General features: G+C 43.4%; 1 protein-coding gene across 1 annotated transcript; it reads left to right on the top strand.

The window, feature by feature from the left end:
* The first annotated feature begins 12,641 nt into the window (after nt 1-12,641).
* On the top strand, nt 12,642-15,771 carry LOC118511742 (dynein heavy chain 1, axonemal). The gene is made up of 2 exons (XM_036055192.1): nt 12,642-12,808; nt 12,873-15,771. The coding sequence occupies exons 1-2, from the start codon at nt 12,665-12,667 to the stop codon at nt 15,693-15,695; spliced, it is 2,967 nt and encodes a 988-aa protein (XP_035911085.1). The 5' UTR covers nt 12,642-12,664; the 3' UTR covers nt 15,696-15,771.
* Nucleotides 15,772-23,791: the final 8,020 nt, after the last annotated feature.

Raw genomic sequence — 23,791 nt, 5'->3', positions numbered from 1 at the left:
CATGAAACCAATTCATCGACCTTAAACTAATAATCGTGACACTTTGGAAACTATTCTTATGCTCTCTAATAGACAACATTGTACATTTTAATGTATCGTTGTCAAGTCTTAATGAGAGTTTCATAATATTGTTTTGCACTTTCCTACAATTTAATATTCCATACTGGCTTCGGTTAAGAAAATAATAAAATGATAACCAAGTCGTCATAGTTTTAAACAAAGCTCTACCACACTCACATTTGCTCTAAATGCGCCAATAAAACTGTTCCGACTGAAGCCGAGTAACAAAAGGCAATGTAATAATAAAACTCGTACGTGACTTACAAGCACGTTTCAAACCCAAGCATGGTTTAGATTCAGCACATTCCGTCCCGATGAAACAAGAACAAAGTGCACAAAAGCGTTCCTCACTTTTTTGTTTCCATCTGTCGTAAGCCTTAGACAAACACTAGACACTGTTTTATTGTAATGAACAAAGCCCCGCCACAAAAGGTTATGTCTGATTAATCCTTAAATGGAACAGTTTCTAGTGAGTGAAGTTTTGACAATAATTCTAATATAGAATCTTGGATGACGATCAAAAAAATTATCATCCGATATTTCATAAAGAAATATAAGGTGACAAATTCTATTCTAATGTTAAGAAAGCTTAACATTTCGTTGCTTTTCCAGTTTCCCATTTCGAATGTAAAATCAGTCACATCCAGCGTTGAATGACAGCGCACACAAAAAAAGGGCCAACAAACCCCGAGCAACCGTCAAAGAAAAACGGAATTATTAAAAAGCAAGATGCAAACGGGTCAAACAAAAGCGCATTCTCGGAGGTGCATTATGTGCGATCGCTTTTCGCATGCGATGCGTCTTTTGGCGGAACGCATGAAAAATTTCCTTTTTGCAGACTTCTGCCTCAAGATTATGCATTCACGTTCACATAATTCACCATCGCCAACATCGTGGCGTTACTGCCAACGGACTCACGTGTCTCTGTCTGGCTGTCTTTCGTCTGTCTGAACCGTTCTCTTATTCTTATGCCGTCCGTGACGCAACACGCTCCCTGACGCAAAAGGGTGCCATCAAATTGGACGGATACGAGGACAATACCCTTGCTCACAAACACACACACACACCGACACACAGTGAGAAAAACAACATCCGATTCAAGTCAAATTCCTCAAACCCCACCAACCGGCAAGGTGGTAAAAGGTGGAAAATAAATCTTTCTTAAAAGCGTCATTCGTTCGGCCACGGAACGCAGCCACCGGCTTTTAACAAACGGAACAGTGGCGTAGAACGTGACGGGGGCCATTTTTAAAATGGAACCACGAGGATGGGGTTTTTATGCAAACAATGTTTACGATGCCAACGAAAGCACCCCGAAGGGAGTAGACTAATGTGCAGATGTTTGTGTGTGTGTGAGTGTGTGGGGGAATCAATGGAGAAAGAGGCAAATAATGCTCCGGAAAATGGACCGGCTGCTCCCGTGTTTGGCGGCCCATGGGGTGTGAGGGGAGAGTGTTGTAACTGAATGATAAAAGGGTATTGTTGTATCATCAAAATGTTACATTCTTCGCTTGCTGGCTCATTATAATAATGAATAATAAAAGAAACTGTGACGCTCACGTGCCTTTGTTACTGGGGCAGCAGTAGCAGCAGTTCGGTTCGGTTACAGGGCTGGACACAGTGTTAGCTTCATTACTTTTATTAAAAATTGGGTGGGCTTACCTATTTAAAATTTAAAATTAATGGATAAAGCAACATTAACCGATGATGTTTCTATTCAAACCATATTTATTTGAGAGAGATGAGTTTAATATCGGGCAAGAACCAACACTTGGGACAACACTGTATTGCAGCAACTTCATTATTGGACACTAGAGCAGCTGCAAGCCATGGCATACTACAAAAAAAAAATCTATAACACATTGCAATACGCCGAAAGAGCCTCCGCACACTCCGAATAGTAATAAAGGGACGAGCATAACAAAAGTCCATTCCCGAACTAATATGTTTCCAACTACTGCTTCACCGCAGAGTGTGCTTTATTTACGCCCAATGTGCGCGCCATTACTACTCCACACTACCGTTTAGAGCCGCGCGTTCGTCCCAACCTATTTTTTCCCCATTTTTTTACAGCCCATCATCCTCATCACCATCACCATCATCATCATACACGGTACCCATACACGAAATTGTTTATATTCCAAAATACCAGTTCACTCCCAAGGTTTGTCTCGCCCAGAGTGTCACACTGGCAGCGACATTATTTGGGTCGCTAAACCGACCAACCTACGGTGGTGGTGGAATGTAGCCGCTTTCCCTCAATTTTTCCTCATCCCATGCGCACAAACAAAAAACATACATCAAATGATATATTCACCAGTTCTGTGCCAGCTTTTTATGACACCATCAAAGTATGGCGCACGAGTGTCGTTGCGCGAACAAGGGGTTGAACTGATGACGATGGTGGCAGGGGAAGAGGGACAGATGGAGAGCAGCTACATCCCGTTATTTCGGTCATACTAATATGGCGCCCATGGCCACGCTTTTAGATGATCACGAAAAGCGCGTGAATAAAATACGTCCTCGCAAATGAGCATAGATTAGCGGCATCCTTCGAGTCGCTTATTTATGTTGCACTCCTCGACCGCACTCGTGTGTCTTGTGTCCTTTCTTTCTTTATTTTTTTCTATTCCTGTTTTACTACTTCGTCTAGGTACGGTCGTCCTTGGGCAGTGCACAGGTGTAACAAACAAAACGGATAGCGCACACACTCGTAAAATCCAGTGGACTGAAGCTAGTAAGCGTTCCAAGAAGTGCCTTGCGCCAGACGACGACGACGACAACGACGGGCCTGCACCAGGTTCCATTACAACTGACATGTTCATTGGCCTCGTTGGTCGCGTGGGCAGACAATGTATTAGCGTGGCAAGCGGTTGAGTAAGAATTAGCCAACTTTGAACGTATGTACAATGGTCCCCCTTCCGGCCAATGGACAGGAGAAATGGAAGGTACGGTACGAAATTAGGTAGTTACATTCTTTCACCGTACGGGCACGCAAACGGATGACACTCTTCGGGTGGAGCTTTTCTTCTGCACCACCATGTCAGCGCTCGGGAGAAGAAAGCACATCAACGTGACACTCGGGCAAACCGCATACCCGCCGTGACTCATCAGCCAAGAAAAAGAGATCTAACGCTCGGCGCCCTTTTTGGCCCTTAGATGTCGTGCGTCAAAGGAAAGCTTTCGGAAGAAGAGCGAGGACCGGTAGCTTATTCTAAGATAGGTCGTCCGACATGTGTCAAGCGTGAAGCGGAGTCGTACGCTGAGCTTGCTTCAAGATACCCGGTGACGGCGACGATGAATCCGTTGAAGTGGCGTGCTAATACACATTTACGTTTCAAAGTACGGTCAAACCCTAGTCCGGAGGTTACCGAGTGACCTCGGATGTGTTCTTTCAAACACACAGAAGCACTGTGTATCTGATTGTGATGGAGGATGGATGTCTCTTTGGAGAATTTAACTGATTATTCTCCTGGTTGATGTCTTGTTTGTTTCTTTGAGCATTTAGTATTGATAAAACATAAATAGTTCATACACTATCATTTCGAAGTTGTAATTACTTTCATAGTTTGTATAAGCTACTTTTGAGATAAATTAGAGAAGGGAGAAGACGAAAAATTGTTCTAATTTTATAACAAAAGGCTGGTTAAGTAGCGTTTAAAAAATATTATTTGTATAAAAGATGTGACTCCGATAATACGTAATGAAATTAATAAGTGTAGAGACAATTCGGTAAATGTTCGATACACGCGACATTACCACACATGCACCATTACAGGATTTTTTTATTCATTTAGGACGGTCAGGCCTATTGCTAATACCTTTGACTAATTTAACTTTCTCGTAAGTCTGGAGCAAAGTCCTCCTTCGAACCGTGAGAGAAGAGCTTATCCAGGGTGTGCTCGCTTGAATTGTAAGGGAATATTGGAAAATTATAACAAAATAAAACTGACTGCCAGAACAGACTTAGCTCAATATCGAAAGTTATATCAAGCATTAAATAAGCTTATTAAAAGTAGCTAGCTTTATCTTGAACGTAGTTGGAGATGATTTTGGATTTTATTAAGCTTACCATGGATTCAGTTAAGCAAGAATAGGAAATAGGATGTAAAAAAATACTGTGTATCATTTATTACTAATTCCACAAGGAAATGGAAACTTGACCAGAACTCTAATGTTTAACGACGAATTGAGGTAACAATGGTTATAGTTATTACTACAAAATGCGATTGCTACAGATGGGATTTGAATCCCAATCCTACCGTGTGAGAAACGGCGCCTATATCGCATCCACCACCGAGTTGCCCTTATCGAATGGTATACGTCTTCCAAAAAACATTACTATCCAAAAAAAAGGTTATTATGTATCCAAACTAAAATCCTGTCCAAATTCTTATTTTTTTTTTATTCATAAAGAACGGCCTAGCCTTATTGCTACCAAATTCTTATTAAAGGCAAGTAAATCAATGAACCTACACCTAATCTTTAAACACGAAAAATGCTTCAGTCATCACAAGCTGGAACCAGCAAACCCCCGAAATTAGTTTCTCTGCCGATTTCGTTTGCCACTTGCCACTTCTTCAGAATGCTTGATTGAATCGATCACACCAAGAAACGAAACAACACAAAACGAGTGACAAAAGAGGATTCCGGCCATTTACCACACTGCTCTCTGTCACTGATATTAGGTAGGAAAAGCCCGGGGAAAAAACAGCAGCACATTTAATAATATTTTTCCACCGTACCTGGTACACGTTCGGTTAGTAACACGAAGGACGAAAGTACATTTCAACAACAGCCAGTATCAGATTTACCTGCTTCAAGCTAAAAAAACACCGCCGCGACCCGATTTCGCGATATGCCTAGGTCTTGAGTTCGAACGTCCCGGGGGCATTTCGCCGATGCCTGTGCGCAGCTGGGTGTATGATCCGAAGCTTCGCGACTCCGTATTTCTGGAGTGAGAGAGAGAGAGAGAGAGAGAAAAAAACCAACGCTCGATGGAAGATGAACGACAAGATATGGGCAAGGTTTTTCTCGAGAACGACGCAAATTCGCAAACGCAACATGAGATATTCGGCGAAATGTGCCTCAAGCGAATGTCGTGTGCTTCGTCAGCCGTTGTGCCGCGCTGTCATTTGCGAACGCCAGTAGGATGAGACAATTCCGTCCGAGCTTCTGCGAGCCCCCGAAAAGAATGGTGCTCCCCATAGCTTCAAACTTTGCCGGCTTGCCAACAATCTGCAGGATGTACGGTGCCATTGATTTCGCAACAGAAGACCCGAAGTAATGTTATTTTAATGACTTATTTATAATTTCATATGAATTTTACTTCCAACCGCTTCTTTGCATCGCTTGCCAAGGTACTACGCTCGGTGTGTGTGTTTTTTCCGGGAAAACATTCCACCGACCGACCGTAATGGAGCAGTTTCTCAGGTGGGAAACCAAAGCGAGCTCGACATTCCGAATGTTTGTTTACCATTTGTTGGAAGCGGAAGTACGAAAACACCACCGGAAAGTGGATAGATATGGAAGCAAGAAGCAAAACAAAAACATAAACCCCCAACTCCAAGCAGCAGTTGGGGTACACACACAAAAGCATATGGGGAGCTATCACCGAACCATCTCCCATGTGTGCCGGTATCGCTGTTTCCGGTTTGCTGCTGCGTTGGGGACGTAGCATTCCGGATCTTCTTCCCTTGGCGCGTTCACCGAATCAACCGAGCCAAATTGAGAGATTGCCTGATGCGGTGGAATACGAATGGGATTTTTCTTGCATTATTATGCTTTGCTATAAATATTGTTCCACCAACCAACAGGAAGTAATGCCAGGGGTCGTGGTACCTGTAGGAGAAGAATTTTTCCGCGAACGATGTGTAGGGGATGAAGTCCCCGAAGCGTCGATTAATCGATCGACTTACGCCGGAGCAAGCTGAGGGCTGAGATTTAGTCAACAGTTGTCCACGTTAAAGTATTTTTGTAATAAATATTCAAATTTTTAATAATACCACCAGAAAGATAACCATCAAATCAAAGTCCTATATAGGTTAGAGTCCTATAAGGTAGGTGCTTAGTGCCCTATAAGGTAGGTGCCCCGGAAACAACCACAAGCGGTAATAAATTTCGAACCCTATTTTCTAAGTGAAGCTCAATAGGGGTTAAAATTGTTCCCGCCGGTATTCGAATCGTCCGGAAAATTGCGAAATTCGACAATAATGATCAAGTATTTTTATTTATTTTTTAATTATAACGGCTTGAAGCCGTTTTTTCGTCTAGTTATTTGTAAAGGAAAATTTAATTACATATTTCTAACTCATACCAATACCATTACCAAAATTGGACACCTCACCCGTAGCAAATTTGATGGATTAAGCATGAAACTGTAGGCATGAATGTCTGCAGCTCGTATGCTTTGTTTATTTCCAAGAACCAGAGAGAAAGAAAAATGCTTAGAAAATACATTTCCAAAATTTCAACAAGATACTGCACATGTGTGCATACATCCACTTGGTACAAGAATGGAATTAATTCCGGACAACTGTAACGTATCGAATATCAACCCCATTTCCCATGGCCCATAAACCGGGCATGTTTTATCAAGCACAGCAACAATACACCACCAACCATCTCACCAGCTCCAATGTGTGTGTGTGTGTGCCAACAGGACGTTCCGGGCAGGATACAATTATCCTTCTTCACCATTATTCAATTAAAAATCTACCCGATGCACTTTCACAGCAGCACATCCGCTCGATGCACCCGGGATCGAGAAGGGAATCCGTCTGCCGGTCACCGAACGCCAGCCGTACGTTTGTAACGAAGCTTATTGTGTTCGATTTCGTGATGCACTTTGCCGAGTGCCACCCAAAACGAGATTCGTTGTTTTGATGCAACCAGCCATCATAACGAACGCCCTGCCACATGGTACAGTGCGACCACCGGCCCTACCAACCGGAGTTGACCAAACGATCCGGAATCGATAAGAAACACCACCATCAGGTGGACTGCCGGGTGCAGTCGTCCCTGACGCGATTTGCATTTCGTTTTCGATCGAATGCAACTCGATGTACACAGCGTACAGCGTGTGTGTGTGTCTTCCGTGGGCCGGAGCAGGGAAAAGGGAATGCTGGCAGCGGTTCGCAAGCAACACAAACATCTCAAACTCCCACCTTTCGGGTGCACCTGGGCAGCACCGTATGCTGATGAGACGACGACCGAAACCCGTACGTGATGGACGAATTTACATCACTGCCAGTCATGCAGCAATAACCGGAAGCCAATATCGATCGGTTTCGGTGGATTTCGTGGAAGAAATACAAAGTAATTCCTGACTTTGCGTCCGGCAGGACACGCAAAACCAACTAACGCTACCGGAGTCGGGGCGGTGGTGGAGGATTTCGGGGGCGGTACGGTTCTGCTGTTTGTTTCTGACATTTCGATCGGTAGCCGAAGATGTTGATCTAGCGCACAAGACCGTGTATGCAAATGTGAAAGTAAATAAGAGCACCGGCGAAAGTCATCCGTTTCTATTGACACAAACTTGCACTCGGGGTTTTGTGAGTGTGTGTGTGTGTGTGTGTTTTTTTTTTTGTTTTGCTTCTCAGTATTTTGTTCTTCACATCCTTTATTGAGAAAATGGAAAGCTTTATTGGTTTTTCGGTCGACACATTCGAGAAAAGTTTGGGAAGAGGTATTGGTTTGGGAAGTATTGAGACGATACACACAGCAACAAAAAAAACGAAAGTATTTGATTGATATTTTAAGAAAATTTCATCAATTCTATTTGGTTTGAATTGTATTTAAGCTTTTTTTATCCTGTATCATCTGTTCAAATCCTTCGATGATAGCTCCAATTACTTCCAATAGACTCATTTTCTTAGACTATTTTTTCACTTAATAGAAACAATTGACACTCAGAAAACCAAACTGATTCTTGAGTTTACTAAAATGGAGAATTTAACTAATTATTCGTCTATCTTATCAAAAAATGTTCCGATATTATCATTTTTAAGCTTTATCCAACGTCTGATCCTTAGCAGCCTGGCTCGTTTGGTGTTTTATATGCTTCACGGACGTCCAGAGATATCTGTGTTCGGGTTAAAGTTTCCCAAAATAGACCGTCTGTCCGAGGTCATGTTTGAACCGTATAGTCACCTTGCTGTAAATGTTTTCAAAACCATACGTCCATTCAATATTCAATATCGATGCTTACAATTTATTAATACAGCATTTATCAATATATAGAGCAAAGCCAAACAGCCGATGGATTAAAAGATTAATCCATCCAAAAGATTCATAATTAACTATTCACGAAGATATATGATTTACGATTTCTTTTAGGTGTAAGTTTGATGTTACAATCACACAAACATTATACTTCCGTACTTTTCCGACGCTACAACCGCTTTGCGGTCTTGGCCTGCTGCAACAGGTTGTTCATGACAGGAACAGCCCATCGCAGAATGGCAAGTCTTGTTCGTCACTCTGCTGATAAGATAGGATCCGAGACTTCTTTTGGAGTCCCACAGAATCTCCTACAAAACTCCTACTTCGTCCGGACCTAGTCGTGCAAGGTGGTAACTTGGCCCAACGCATATCCAAGCTTGGGTACACGGGCTATCCCCAACCCCTTGGACGGATAGTGGAGCATCGATGAACAGGAGGGGGGGAGGCAGTCCATGCAATCGGACTGTTTGAACGTCGGGGGAAGGGTAACCAGACGATAAACTGAACTGCCACGAGGCGCCAGTCAACCTACCTCAAGTAACTTACCGACTTCAGAAAGTGAATATAGGATACCCATAGTCAAGTAATAAAGAAAGTTAAAAACACAACAGTATAAAACAAATTCAATGAGATCCAGATAGAAAGACTCATATAATAATATTTGTAATCAAACAACAACCAAAAATACAATCTCAGGGGAATCTACCAACGAAAACTTTTCCTAAATACGGAATTCATAGGCACTGGATAAATTGTTTCAAAATGTTATCTCTTGTTAAGCATACCTGATAGACAACTTTATTGTAGCAATAAGTTTATTCTGAAATAATTATTATTGAAAATGATACAAGCCCTCACAATCTAACTGTACCAAATGCCATCGAATACATCATACTTACAGCTTTTCCCGAAATCAAAATTTCAAAGCCCCCCTGTTCTGTTTCTATTCAATCGCTCCAATCAAAAATGTATCATGCCACGCTGCATTACATTCGTCAAACATAATTGTTCCACCGATCCTGCGTTCCGCGACAGCACGCACAATGCGATGACTTCGCTGCGGAAACAATTTCAATACAAAACGGCAAAGATAAACACAATTTGACATTTTGACGGCGAAAGTGGTTACCCCGGTGGCACAGAACGTTTGGCAAATCATCACAAAAAGGAGCCACCTAAGCGTCCCAAACGGAACGGAAACACGAACCATTTTGTGAGTCGGAATGTGTGTACACGCGAAAGAAATACAATCATCGGGGAGTAAGGGAAAAAAGGGAAAACACACAATCCTGCACACGTGTCACGGCTTTGCGTACCGCGACCATAGCGTTAGATTGAGCAGTGTCTTGGAATCCTTTTCTTATGCCCATTTTCCTTGTTTGCCCTATTTCACCTCAGTACCGGAATGATTGATATTCTTGGTGGAAAACTGCTTACACTTACAGGTTTGCAGGAACGACGCTAATTGAAGCATTATTATTCTAGGTGACCCGGACTCCAGACGATCTCCAGGTACCGGTTGTCACGCTTCCTACGACAAGCCAGTTTGTTATCGGAACAACTTTTCAACCCGGCTTTTGAAAGCTCCAAAACTTCCGTTCCCCTAGGTTGCCTTACGTTCCACCATTGTGCGGATGATACAAAGGCGTAACGGAGACTCGAAACCGGAAGCCGAAGGAGCACCCTAATGGTGACAGATACACACACGCGCCCTTTTGTAAATCGTTCAATCGGTTTCGGTTGACAATGGAACGATGCTTCCCTTTTTCGTCATCGTCCACTGACTCCACCGCACCATACGCGCGTGTGTGTGTGTGGTTTTCTTAAGAAAAAAATTCCGAATCTGTTCTAAAATGTTGAGTCAAGCTTTTGTGCAAAGTTTTCCCGCCGGGTTGACGGTTGGAACAGACGAAGATGGCCAACGGACGTGCTATGCCTTTCCACAAAGCGTTCCACGAAGCAAAATAGAGGAGGCGACCGCACAGGAAACCTCATAATCGATATGAATGATATGAGAAAAGTTAATAAAACTAAATTTTCCAACTTCCAAATCGAAAATCTCTGCCATCACGGTGGAAGACACCGGCAGACACCGTGTCTGAGTAGATATGAGAAAAGTCGGCCGAACTTTTGCCGATCGATTCGGTTACCCCATCATCAGGGTTGATACCTTCTGCTGGATTCTTGACGATTTGTATCGTTTCCACAATGTTTCTTTGCGAAAGCTCAACACCCCCGACGGATGGGCTAGTAGGGCAGAAAACTTCCAGCTACACACATAAAGTCCGGTTTATCTTCGCCCGACCCTGGGCATAGATGGACAGGTTTACGGTACGGGTACGGGCGGGAGCGAGATTCTATCGAGCGGAAATGGGCCCGATTTCCGGAACCATGTTGGGAAGGCTTCTCTTTTGATGCGGTGCTAAATGAATGGGAAAAGTTGAAGCAGCGAGAGAAGGAGCTTTGCGACAAGCAAGCAACAAACGCACACACATCAAGTGGGATTTGCTAAGACACATCAGAACCCCGACAGATTCTAATGGGATATGAAAGTGAGATGAGCTTTACGGTGGCTAGTTTTTTTTTTATTTGTAGAACCTTAGTAAAATAATGAATACAGTAATTTAAACTGTATCAAAACGATAAGAACTGTGGGCAAATTTAAAAGATAATAATTATTCCAATAAAAGACCATAAAACAAAAGAAGGTAACAGAGTGAGAGACAAATTAATCAATTCAATCAACTGCAAGATGGCAACAGTTTAAGCTTAGGTCCTGTTTAATTAACTACATCATTGAATCTAGTTATTTATTCCAGGAATCTGATGCACAACCAAAGAAAAGCAAAAAAACAGTTTAATTAAAACCTATTCTGATCTCCTTTTCCGGTATGCTTACTCAAACACATTATTCACTCGGTACGCCAAAGGTGCTCTTTTTCCGGCCGCTATCTGCTGCTGGCACATTACTTCACAAGCTTCATTTCTGTATTTGTGCCTCTTCCTTCGCTTATTTCGGACTAATCGGATAAAGCGTACCCATTGTCAAGAAATCATACCGAACGGTTTACCAGCAAGCCAGCCAGCAAGCCAGCCAGCCAGCCACGGTACTCTTGCTAGCCGAAAGGAATTTATGAAGCAAAGATACAACGACAAACAAAACACAGCTGAAGAAAAAACATACACTCACAACGGAAGATTAGAGCAATCTCGTAGAGAAAAGTGAAGAAAACACTTTAAGAAAAAATGAACCATTTTTGCGGTTGAAAAGTTTGTGCCTGTGCGAGCCGCGCAAAACGGAACCCCGGCACTCGACGGGCTCTGTCCGCAACAACAGCAAAAAAGGGATAAAGAAAGAAAAATCGCCACAACAAACACAGCAGAATCTTTGCCCGGATCCGTTTATCTTTGGCCCGTCCTTGCTACAGGGAGGTAGAACGGGCCGCCGACACAGTTTTTCCGCCAGGCGCCAACAAACGCTAGCGGACCCACCTTACGCAAGCACACACACACAACCACACCAAGAAAAATATAAAATGTTTCGCCACAAATGGACATCCTTTGATTGGCATTGTTGAGGCATGTTGGGTTTACTTACGTTCTGCCGATTTCGTCCAGGGCCCTCGAAGGTCCAACGAACGACGCCCAGAGCGCTGGACACGAGCAAGAAGGAAAAAAGGGAAGCAAAAACTCGACTTTAAAGAAAACCCAAAACACACAACCGCAAAAACCAACTCAAAAGAAATAGAATAAATATTCCTTCCGCTCTACCTCTTTCCATCGCATGCTAACCCTCCGCTCTCCCCGGTGTCCGAGGGCCAATCGTTTGATGTGGGTGAAAATGAGAACAAACGGTTTCTGTTCTTCCGTGTTCGAGTTTCCCTTGAAACGGAACGCACTCGGGCGAGGTTTGAGCAAAAGATAATGTTCGGGCACACTAATTTAATCAAAAGATTGGTTGAATTTAAAGCAGGGCTTCTGTGGGCTTTCTTGGTTCAAAAGTGTTGATTTTGTGTGTTAACTTTCCTGTGAGAGCATTAACATTGCATGCATCGATGGAGAGCATGATAAGGGAGCGCTATCTATTTTACTTTACAAGAACCTAATCCAATTTGTGGTCGGTGTCGGGAGATTCGATTTGCATTGTTCGATTCGAGCGAATGTCTGTCTATAAATAACGGAGGGTGATATAAAAACAATAGGCAGCTCTTGTAGGAGAGTTATTTAATTTGTATTAATCTAAATATGATACCGACTTGATACGTATAAACGCCGCTTATGCTAAGTTCGCTCATCCTAGTAGCCATTGTCTTGACAAGGTAAACTGATTGACAGTTGACCATTCAACGAGCAGAAAGCTACATCAAACCACGCACTCAGGATGCGTCGGAAGTCCTCAAGAAGCAGCCCCCAGCCAGAGGTAATGCACTTGCCGTGGCGCATTTCCTTGCCCGAGGAGAAACCACCAGAGAGCAAAGTACTGTTGCAGCAATCTTCTCATAAACTCATTAGCACTGTTCCCAGAGTAAGTCTAACCTATTTCAGTAATGAAGCCTTTTAATGAATAACTTTTTTTTTGATGATTTTAGGCACCAAAATGCAACAAATACCAATTCATATCCAACTACACCGCCCAGCGTGTGGCTGGTGCAAATGAGCTGGAAGCGATATTGCAGGAAAAAGGAATTTACAATTCTTCACTATGTACACCAAACGTCGAACAAACCGATCTCAACTCCAGTGACCATTTTCTATCGTTGGAGATATTTGACGACTGGGAGTATGATACATTCGATCCTGCAGCGTTGAACGTCTGGAAGAATGTGGAAGCTCTGGCAATTTTTCCACCCTTCACCGACTGGCACCAAGTAAGCGTTCTTAGCCAAGAGCCAAGCTCAAATAGCTGGGAGGTGAAACGAAAGGATACATCCAGCTCGCACCGAATTCCACGCCTTCAGCTTTACTTCCTCTTCGAAGACCCGTACAAGTTTGCGGATCGTATTGCTGCTGCAGAAAAAGCCCGCAAAACGGCAGAAAATGCTATCCGCTTCCGATTTCTCTGTAAGCACCTTTCCAGTGGTGGATGTTTTGCTCCGGGTCGTACACTCGAGCAAAGCATTCGACGACGCACTAGTGAGGAGGTGTACGCCATATTTAAGAACCTCTACGAAAGCTACCACATTGCGTTGGCCGTTGGGAAACATCTCACCCAGGACAGCTCGGTGGCAATCAAACAACCCACCATTAGAAGCATGGACTCGGCGAAACACACCGCTTCACCCGAGGTTGCTCGTTCGCCTATCGCCTATCTGCTCGATTGTTTCAGACGCAAAACGTTGCTCTGCGATCGGAACGTGTTCCATGCGCTGCGCTTTGTAAATCAAGAGTGTGAGATGGTTCGGAAGCTACCACTGTTTATCGTGGCAAACGAGAAGCCTATCCCGCTGGAAGAGTACGAGAAGCAGAATCTAGCGCAAACGAGCAAAACGATGAAGTACCTGCAGAATAGCTGGATCGAGCGTTCGACCATGCACCTGCATCGGATGCTAGCGCGCATCGGTGATGGGAACTTCAATATCGGTGTATCGAGGTGGAAGATCTACTCGGTAATGAAGCTGAAGCGTCTCGTCGAGCAGGTGCTGTACCGCATGCAAGACGCACTGCGAGATCTCTTACTTACCTCAACCACGGCTTACGTTCATTACCTCGTGAACGATTGCAGTGCCATACTGGCTATAGAGCGAGAGGACTCCTGCTTTTCCTGGGACGGAAATCTCATCGACAGTCCGTTCGAACCGAAACGTCCGGCCGTGTTCTATCTTACGCTGGAGATGGGTCAAGAAACGCCATACTATTCTACCGATCCGGACACGTTTCCCGACACGCTACGATGCCTTATGGACGACGTCCTAACGGAGTGCCACTTTATACACACCATCGAGCCCACCCTGATGCAGTCGCTTATCTTCGCTGAAAACCTCTTCCTATCGTCCGTGGGACTGCTCGATCCGTTAATCGTGCAGCGGCGAGAAGCGTTGCTGGAGTACTATCGAAAATCTCTGCTTCCCCTTAAAGCTTACGCTGCACGGTACACCGCCTACAGAGAGCTGTTCTTTACCAACGTCAAGGAATTCATCGAGCAGATTAAAAGCGCGGACAAATCATCGTCCGAGATTAAGGAGGACATTGCGCTACAGATTCGCATGCGAGAAAACTTGGAACACACCGTTCCGCTTTACATCGTCATAGGTCCATACTGGATCAACGTTGCACCGCTGCGGGAGGCTTTGATCCGCAAGCGTCTCGAACTGACTGCCGCTCTGCTGAAGATGCTCACGGATAACTTGCGTCTCAAGACGGCGGACGTGATAGGATGCTACAACACCATCAACGAGCGGATGTGTGAAAAGCCCGTCTCAATCGAGCACATCTACGACATCCGTGCGTACATGGAGGACGTGCCGGAGCTGGTGAGCCGGCTGGAAGATCGTATGCGAAGCATACTGTACGAGTACGAAATATTGGACGGGTTTCTGCATAATCTGCCGGATGCCGACTTTCAGCAGAAATGGAACGCTCTCGCTTACCCCCGGTTGGTGCTGAAGCAGATGGTTTCGGTCAAGGAGTTTCACGAGACCGAGGTGGACCGGTTCCGCAAGCAACAGTTTGCGGACGAAGCCGCTTTTACCGCCAGCATCGAGGACATCAATGCGTACATCTCCAAGTTTACCACCCTGTACGATGTGTCGAAGGTGTCGGAGATGTCGGTCGAGGTACGCCGGCTCTGGAAGACGCTACAGGAGCTGATCGATGAGGGTCACATCATGAACCGGCGCCAGGAGCTGTTCGAAATGGCACCGATTAGTTTGAATAATTTATTCGAGCTCCGAACCGCTTTCAAAGCGTACCGTGAACTGTGGACGGTAGCGGCCGACTACTTAAAGCTGGAGGAAACCTGGATCGGTAACCCTTTGGCCAGCGTTGATCTGGAAGGCGTACGCCGAGGATTGCAGCAGACGCACGACAGCTTGAAGGATTTGCTGCCACTCTTCCGTGACCAACCACAGCTGTTGGCCGTGGTGGAACATTTCATCTTGGTCGTGGAATCTTTCCGACCAAACCTGGACATTATGGAGCTGCTGAAGTGTCCCTACCTGGAAGCCATACACTGGGGTCAGCTGGCAAAGGAGATTGGCGTTAAGGGCAAACTGTCGGTGGACGTTGGGTTCGATGTGTTTCTGGAGCATGGGTTCCGGGATCATCTGGAAACGGTTCGGCGGGTTGTGGTCCGGGCGGAACAGCAGCGACTGGAGCAAGAGGCACACTGGGCGGAAGAAGAACGTATCAGGCAGATCGAAGAGGACTATCGACGGGCGCGTGCCGAACGGCGACAGAAGCGTACCGAGATATAAATAGATGAGATTGGAATTTTAATGTTAGGTTTGTGTTAAATAAATGGTTCATCAACGCAAATCAATTATAAATTAATTTTCATTTTTATTACGGATTTTACAAGGAACGATTAACTGATCCGACTATCTGCAGTGGCAACACAAGTACGCCTGTACAAAGTTGTTGATTATTACACTTACACTTACACATTACGCAGAATTATCCTGGGGGAACAGCAATAGGAACAGGAACAAGAAAATAATATTTCCGATGAAAAGACCACAATACAGTAAGGTTATTTATTTGTACTTGGTAATATTCGATCAATCACGTTTAACCTCTTGCATGCCTTCAACCGAACAACCGAAATAGATGCTTTCTTAGGACTACGATGAGGACTACGAAGCGCTCATTACGATCACTTAGGAATAGACAGCTTTCTTGAACCTAGTCATCCCTTATTTATATCTCAACTGTGACGCGAAACCTTAACCTAAGCTGATCAATGGAAAAATACAAAAAAAAAACAAGCACTAATATTGGACAAGAGAAAGAAAAAAAACACAAGATCGTGAATGTCGGTGCACAAGCATCGTGAAGTCGCTTCAAACATATTTCAGCTCAAAGAAATATTTTTGGCGTTAAAAATGGCGTAAAAATTTAAGTTTTTTTTAAACTGAAATTTGTAAAACTTTAAAATAAATTAAATATTAGGAAATCGCGGAACCAGTCTTCACACGGCAGGATCGGGGTTCAATTCCCATCTAAGCCCATTGTGAGAACTTAACTATCCCACTATGCGATATCAATAAATCTAGTGAATCAGAAATGGCGCAGGCATGACCTAAAGAGAAGTCGTTAGGCCAAGAAAGAAGATTTTTTTCATTCATGAAGGACGGCTTGACCGTACCGTCACACGAATACGGATTGTTCAATAATACTCACTTACTTCTATTTATAAAATTCTTTTAAATTATCCTTCCAAATTTTAAGTATTTACTGTAAAACTTCATTTATACTCAATTTTGCTGGGTTCTTTTCAGCCCTTGAGCAAGTGAATTTACACGTAAACAGCCCCAAGAAATAGTGTCATTGACCGCTCACGAGCATTATCGCCCCCTCCCGTGTCCGATAGGGGTTGCTGCTGGCCCCGGTGCAAATGGAAATAAAAAAGAATTTGCAGCATAAATATCACAACCCAACCGTATCCCGTTTGGTTGGTGGAAAAGTGCCGGCGTGTGTTATTTCCACGGGAAAACTCATCATCAAGCGCCCCGACCGTGCCCCGGAACGATCGTCGTCCCGAGTGTCCAGGCCGGGTTTTGCACAGAAAGTTTTTATCCCACTATCCCCAGTTCCAACCAACCAGGCCAACAAATAAGCGGATGATAAAAGTGAATGTTGTAGCACACGGGTGGACAATCTCCCACCTCCGGAGGCACACCACGAGCCAAATCCATTGGTGGAGATCGGCAGCGGGGGAGGTGTAAAATCCGGCTAGCTAGTTATATTTTGGCTGAGTTTGCCTTTTATGTGCCTTTATTGTTGTTATTATCGCCCGTGGATGTAAAATTAAACATAAATATTTAATGAAAGGCGCCTGCCTAGAGCCTCGCGCTGGAACCGTGCGGACCGGGAAATGGGAGAACAGCGGGACGGACACATTTTGGGGGAGGTTTCGTTGGCTGTTGAATGTTGCATTATATTTTAATGTTATTTTGCTTCCTTCTTTTCGCCGGCCGTTGGCTTTTCACAAGTGTTTTTCTTTCTTCCTTTCGGTTCTTCCTTTTGCTTCTGCTATTCAGGATGATTTTAAACGATTTCTATTGTAACGCAACCGTTTTGGGGGGAAAAAAACCGATGGGAAACCGTGGCCGATGGGAAAAAGTTTAGTTTTCGCTTTTCCACTCACAACTCCCACTTTTCACACACAAAGCAAAAGCAAAAGGGCCACCCGTTTGCCACCCCTTTAAAGGTCCATAACACGTTTTAGTTACCCACTAATTAAGGTTTTTCGGGTTAAAATCGACCGGGGGATGTTTGTTTTTTTTTTCTCTCTCTCTCTCTCTATCTCGCCTCGTAACGTTTTTCTTTTTTTATTACTAATCTTCTAGATTTTTTTGCTTCGTAAATTTGGTTTAAGGTAGCTTCAAAAGCGAACGAGAAATGAAAGTGGCTCCTTATCTATCTGGCAATTGGGTATCGTTTGTTGGTTTTTATTCACTTCCACAACTTCATTAACCATTTTACTGCGTGTGAGAAAAGGGGGGGAAAATGGGTGGAAATGCCGTGGTCACCACTTAAAGCCTGAAAACGAGACACAGCTTTTTTGTTTTGTAATGTTAAGCTGTTTAGCTTTAAACCTGCGCTGCCTTCATCAAGCCAAAATTTAATATGCATCAACCTTTGTGTCGCGTCACGTTCGACGCGGTTCCCTAAAATATTCCAGTAACAAAACGAAACTCGCAAAAAAACAACAACCTAGAGCGAACCATTTCTAATGCTGCTCGGCTATTGCGCGGCTCCGTTGTATTATTAAATATTAAACCCGTCCGCAAAGGCAATGGGACGCAATCTGCATCGCAATCGAGCGCCGATGAAGCGAGGCAAATGCAAATAAACTTTCAACTCGTCCCAGCGCACACCCATCGAATTGACACACCGAGTTCCTCGGTGGATTTGAAGAAAAATCTCAACCCCGACACTGGTGGGCACCCTGTGGAGCTTTTTCGTACCTTAGGACGGTGGGTAACGATAATTATACAATTATACAATCGCAACAGCTGTGGCAGTCGCAAGTCGCAAGGGGGCTTATTAAATATATTTTGCCCTACCCATTCGGCTCCAGAGACTCGACGCACGTGCGCCCGGGCGAGTATGATTGGAGGAGACTGTTAAGATTTTCCCAAGGAGCAGCATTGAACGGTACCACCAGCAGGACCGGTCGATGGAAAATCATTCCCGGCGTGGCACTGTGTTTCGTTCCATTTTACAGCTCGCATGCATTAACGTTTACGGGCGGGAAAACGGGACCAACATATCCATAATTTCCTTTACGCCCGCCCGTCGTCAGACGAAATTCCTTTGCACATTGACCCTAAACACTCGCACGGGCGCTCTCTCTCTCTCTCTCTCTCTCTCTCGTTCGCCCTAACCCTCCGTACTAATTATGTTAATAAATATGAGGGGAAACATTTGTCGCCAACCTTTCAATGGCTTTAACGTGCACGGTCGCTTACTAGTGCCAGTAAGTTTCACTTTTTAGAAAAAAAACATGATTTGAAGAAAGAAAAATCACTAATAAAGGAGCTGCAAGTGAACCAAGGCAAGGGTGAGTTTAATAAGAGTTCATTGATATGCAAAAATTGCAACGAAGGAAAAGCAACAAGAAATTGTGGAAATATGACTGTGCGATTGGGGAAAATTGTTGAGTGGGGGGAGTTTTTTTTTTAATCAGGGTTTGAAAAATATTTATAAAAAATAAGCAAATAATGAAAAATCTCGAATTCAAAAAAGTAGCTAAACACAAAACAAAATAAAAAATATGTACTAGCGGACTTTCAATATCCAAATTCTAAAGAAAAGAAGCAGTAAAGCATTTAAAGTACAAATAAATGAAAAAAGAAAAACCAAAACCTTAATACTAAAGAACTGAATTCTGAAATATAAATTTAAAAAATTAAATTAAATATATTTCAAAGTAATCGATTAAGAAGTTTAACATACAATAAAAAAATCGTATAAAATGGAAAAAGTAAAAATAAATAAATTTAAAAAAAAATAAAAAAATCCACACAAACTCTTTTTTTGTAAGACAATAATCAACATAACAAAATTCGAACAAACTAGACAAATTAATAAAATGAAAATAAATATGAAATGAAATGTTTGTAAAAATGTAAAAAAGTAAGAAAAGAAATAAAAAGACAGAATTCATAAAGAATTAAAAATTAAACACTACTTCAATATTTCATGAACCAAACAAATTGTTGTAAAATCATATAAAGTATATCAACCTAATGAAAGTAAGGCAAAGGATAAAAGAGACAGGAAGGTATAATAATAGATGAACGAACACAACAAGATCAAACAAGGCGAAGGCTCGTCAAATACAAACACGCCTTCCTTTTGGTAATGTGTACTAACAACACTTAGCTGCCCAACTCCCATCGGCCATCATCTACTAAGGGCCAACAATTTACTTTCCATTGCAGAAAACGTAACAGCCAAGCTAGCGCCACCGGCCAACCAGCCAGCCAGCCAGCCCCAGGGAAGCTGCCGCCCGTGCTGCGATTGCTATAATAAATTAATCAATAGGTGTGACGGGAATATTAATTAAAGCCCATAAAATCGGAGAAAATTAATTACACAACTGCCACCGGCAGCAGCACCGCATTTGCCGCTGCCCGAGAAAGGTGTCAAACGGTATTTCCTCCATCGAAAACATCGGACGCGCCGCCCAAAATGGGTGGAAAAGCCAGTCCCTTCGCTTTCGCGGCCCACTTCCCTTCTTCGGGCTGCACTACATCATCTTCCCCCGTTGGGCGAGAGGATTGTTCAAGTATGTTCCAGTGCTATCAACGGAATGGTGTGAGCCAATTGGCGTATAAAAAGAAATATCAACAGTAACCCGGCTTAAAATTTTCATTCCTCGAAATTCCTGCCGATAATTAGCACTCGGTAGCAAAATAGTACAAAGTACATAAAAACACACACATTTCGTCGAACATTGAGTGGCGGGAAATTTGGGGGACAAGGGGGTGAATATCCCGTAATCCCGATTGGGCTTTTTTATCGTGGCAAAGTTGGCCTCAAGTGCAAGTGTCGCCCACCCGCTCGGGCACCCGTTGCTACACGGACAATGTAATACAATTACACGTCTCTCTTACAAAACTCGATCCCACTAATTAGTGTCTTGTGAAAATTGTACCGAAGCGGTGAGTGGTTTTTCCGAAAAAACCGGGAACTTTCCAACAGAGAACCGTTGTAACAAACGGTTGAAGCTGAAGCAACAAAACGAAGAGCCAACTTGAAGCAGATTCAACCCGAGCCACAGCCACGCTCCATCCTACGCAAGCTGGTCCGGAGGAAGAAAAAGAAACGACGAAAGAAGGAAAAACTTTAAATACCCATCAAAGGAAAAGTTTCCTGCCAGCCGGGCCAGCCCACCAACTTGACAAACCTATCCGTGTTCGTACGCGGGCTTATGTACGTGTCGTGTCGTCCCTTTAAACGGTATCGGAAGACGGTGTCGGTTACTTGCGTTGCAGGAGCTGTGATGCAACTTTCCCACCCGTACGGCTCGCGTGACCACAGGCGGCCGGCGGCGAAAGTGGCTGACTGGCTGGCAAGAAATAACTCTTTTTCTCGTCAACCGGCGAACGTAAACACGAGGCCACCGCAGGACATGCATCCCGGGACACTCACCTCCCATGCCCCGACGGATGGGCAATTAGCGTGGCAGGCGTGGCTTTCCACATACAACGGGAGGCAACGGGATGAAAATGGAATTAAGTTCGTATTTAACTTCTTCGCAACAGACTCCCGAAACTCGAAGCTCGGTGCCCGGGCACTGTGTTTAAGATTCAATTTTCTAATTGCCGTGGCGTAAGTATGCGCATCGTGTAGCACGTGCCCCGGGTTTTTCGTTCGTTTCGTTCACAGGCCCCCTGTTGCATGCCTTGTGCTGTGGGCAACTTTTGTGGCGGTGGCGAGACGACGGGTTCGTAGTACGTTCTTGATCCTAACTTTGACGTGCATTGTGTTGGAAGTTTGGAAACAGATATGTGTCGCTGTGTGTTAGGCTATCAATGATCGGCATGGTATTGTTTGGTGGAATTATAAAATCAAACAGCAAATAAGGCAGTGATATTACACCAAACTTACTGTTGATTGCAATAATCTAAAAAACAGTTAAGGAAATCCAATTGAATCTCTGTTCGTACTCTGAGTTTTAACCGTCTACGTTTTAACCGTCAGCAAAGAGGTTGCAAATAGTGAAGAACATCGTCAAGATCTATTGTAAGCTCTTGTAAAGTAACGGGTTTACGACTTATTTTAAATTCTCGGCGAAAAAAAATGGCGAAAAAAATGGCCAACTTGAGCCAGCTTACTGGGAGTAACCATAAAATGCACAGGAAACTGATGAGAAAAACGAGGGCTTAATCCCCATGGAACTTAATCGTTGTGATACTTTGATCCAGGGGTCATAGCACTTCTCCGAGCGGTGAAGAATTTCCTCGATGGCTGAACCAGATCTGTCCATGTATCAATCACTCAGAGTAAGCAAATAACGGGGTCCGTGGAAAGAAAAGCTTGCAGAAAATCGACTTTGTTTAATCTAAAACTTTATCGGACGTCTTGCATACTTTCTTATCAAGCGCTCAAACACTTCGGGGTCTTTTCCTACAGGAACAATTCTCGATACCGCTCACGGTTTAACGCTCCTCCCATCTCAATTTTAGCCACGTGGACCACATGGGCCTACAAAGACGGTCTTCGGTCTGGGTCCCGTAGAGCTAGTATAGCTCGTCATTATAACAGATCTTCCATTGTTCTTCAACACGTATGGGGCCAAATATCCTTCTTCTCGAATGCGACTATGAGGGTTTCGTCAGTTATGAACTGGGTCTATCTCTCATCCAGAAATGTTCCATACATTGGAGGGCATTATCCACATATTTCGAATCTCCTATTATCAACCAGTAATGAATCTAGGTCCGCTGGGGACTAGCGGAATAGCAGTTGAGGCCCCTCTAATTTTGACTTTTTTGTGAGTAGAAACAACAGGATTTCCCGACGAGGCTCCGAGCGGTCGCTCCTTCCGCTCCTAGGTTGAGCTGCCATTGTGCAGCTCGTATAGCTCCTGATTATAACTGATACTCCATTGCCCTTCAACAATCCTTCCAAGTATCTTCTTCTCTTCTTAACGATTCCTTCCGAGCAAAACTTGTTCTGCAATCAGATCAACTAAAGAAGGATGGAATACCTCGCAGGTCCGTAGAAAAAGCGTCTTGTGAAGTATAATGACTTAGAGTCGGTATAAAGCAACCAATTAATCAATCAACCATGCAAGTTCATAGGACCAAATGCGATGTAGTTGTTAAAAATTGTAATCTTTCATTCGAATCAGCTTGAATTTAGCTAATTTCTGAGGTGTCAAGTGACTTAGGTCCTGCCAGTCCTGAAGATCGGTACCGCTATCGCCTCGGCCACCGAAACGCTCCATACAATAATACTTAAACACTATTTTGTATTGAAAACAAGCAATACTACAGATAATTTATTCTTTCATTGCAAAAATCATTAAATCTTTTACTCATTGACGAACAATTTTTGGCTATTGGATAAGTACTTAATTTTAATTTACTTTGTGCATTTTTTAAACTAATTACCTAATTAGTGAATCATATCAACTATATCATATCAAACTAGGATGTTAGGTAAAGCACAATAATTGGTATCGAAAAACTTTTTAGTTGAAATAGTTTCCAATTCTCGAAATTGTGGTGAAATCGATATGAATTGGATTTTGATCAGGGTCTACCGACCGGAACCGGTTTGTACAGTTTGACGAGATTTTCCTTAAAACTATTCCAAAAATTTACCAGTTAGTCAAACCAAATAAACCATAGAAACGAAAATAGCTTAGCGAACTGTCTACCGCATAATATTCCATGTTTGAAGCCTCCACAATTTTTAATTAAAAGCTCTCACAACCATTTACAGCAACTAATTTCCCTAATTTTGTTTTATCATGAACCCAATCCCTCCCATCCAATGCGTTCAATATTTTACAGTATTTAGCAACGTTTTTGATGTGAAAGGTAATTAAATTAGCTCACCACTGACTAGCACCCACCAGAAAAAAGGGCTTAATAAAGCAAATCATTGTAAATTAATAAATACCGTTCGAAACAGCAGCTGAACCGAGCTTTACCGTACCAACATTCGTTTGATAAAACAATAAAACTTTTGTACCATCCAGCAGCTTTGATCCTTTCTCGGTTTGGAAATTGTGAGAGGGAGAGAGAAAAAAACAACCAAAAAAGCTTTACACCCGCTTGCCCGGTGGGCGTTGTTTGATCGGTAAATACCAGAAACCAGAATTTGTGCA

Source organism: Anopheles stephensi, chromosome 3 (genome assembly GCF_013141755.1).
Source record: "Anopheles stephensi strain Indian chromosome 3, UCI_ANSTEP_V1.0, whole genome shotgun sequence".
Taxonomy (NCBI): Eukaryota; Metazoa; Arthropoda; class Insecta; order Diptera; family Culicidae; genus Anopheles; species Anopheles stephensi.
The sequence above is the reverse complement of the archived record's forward strand: the minus strand, read 5'-3'. Positions and strand labels throughout refer to the sequence as shown.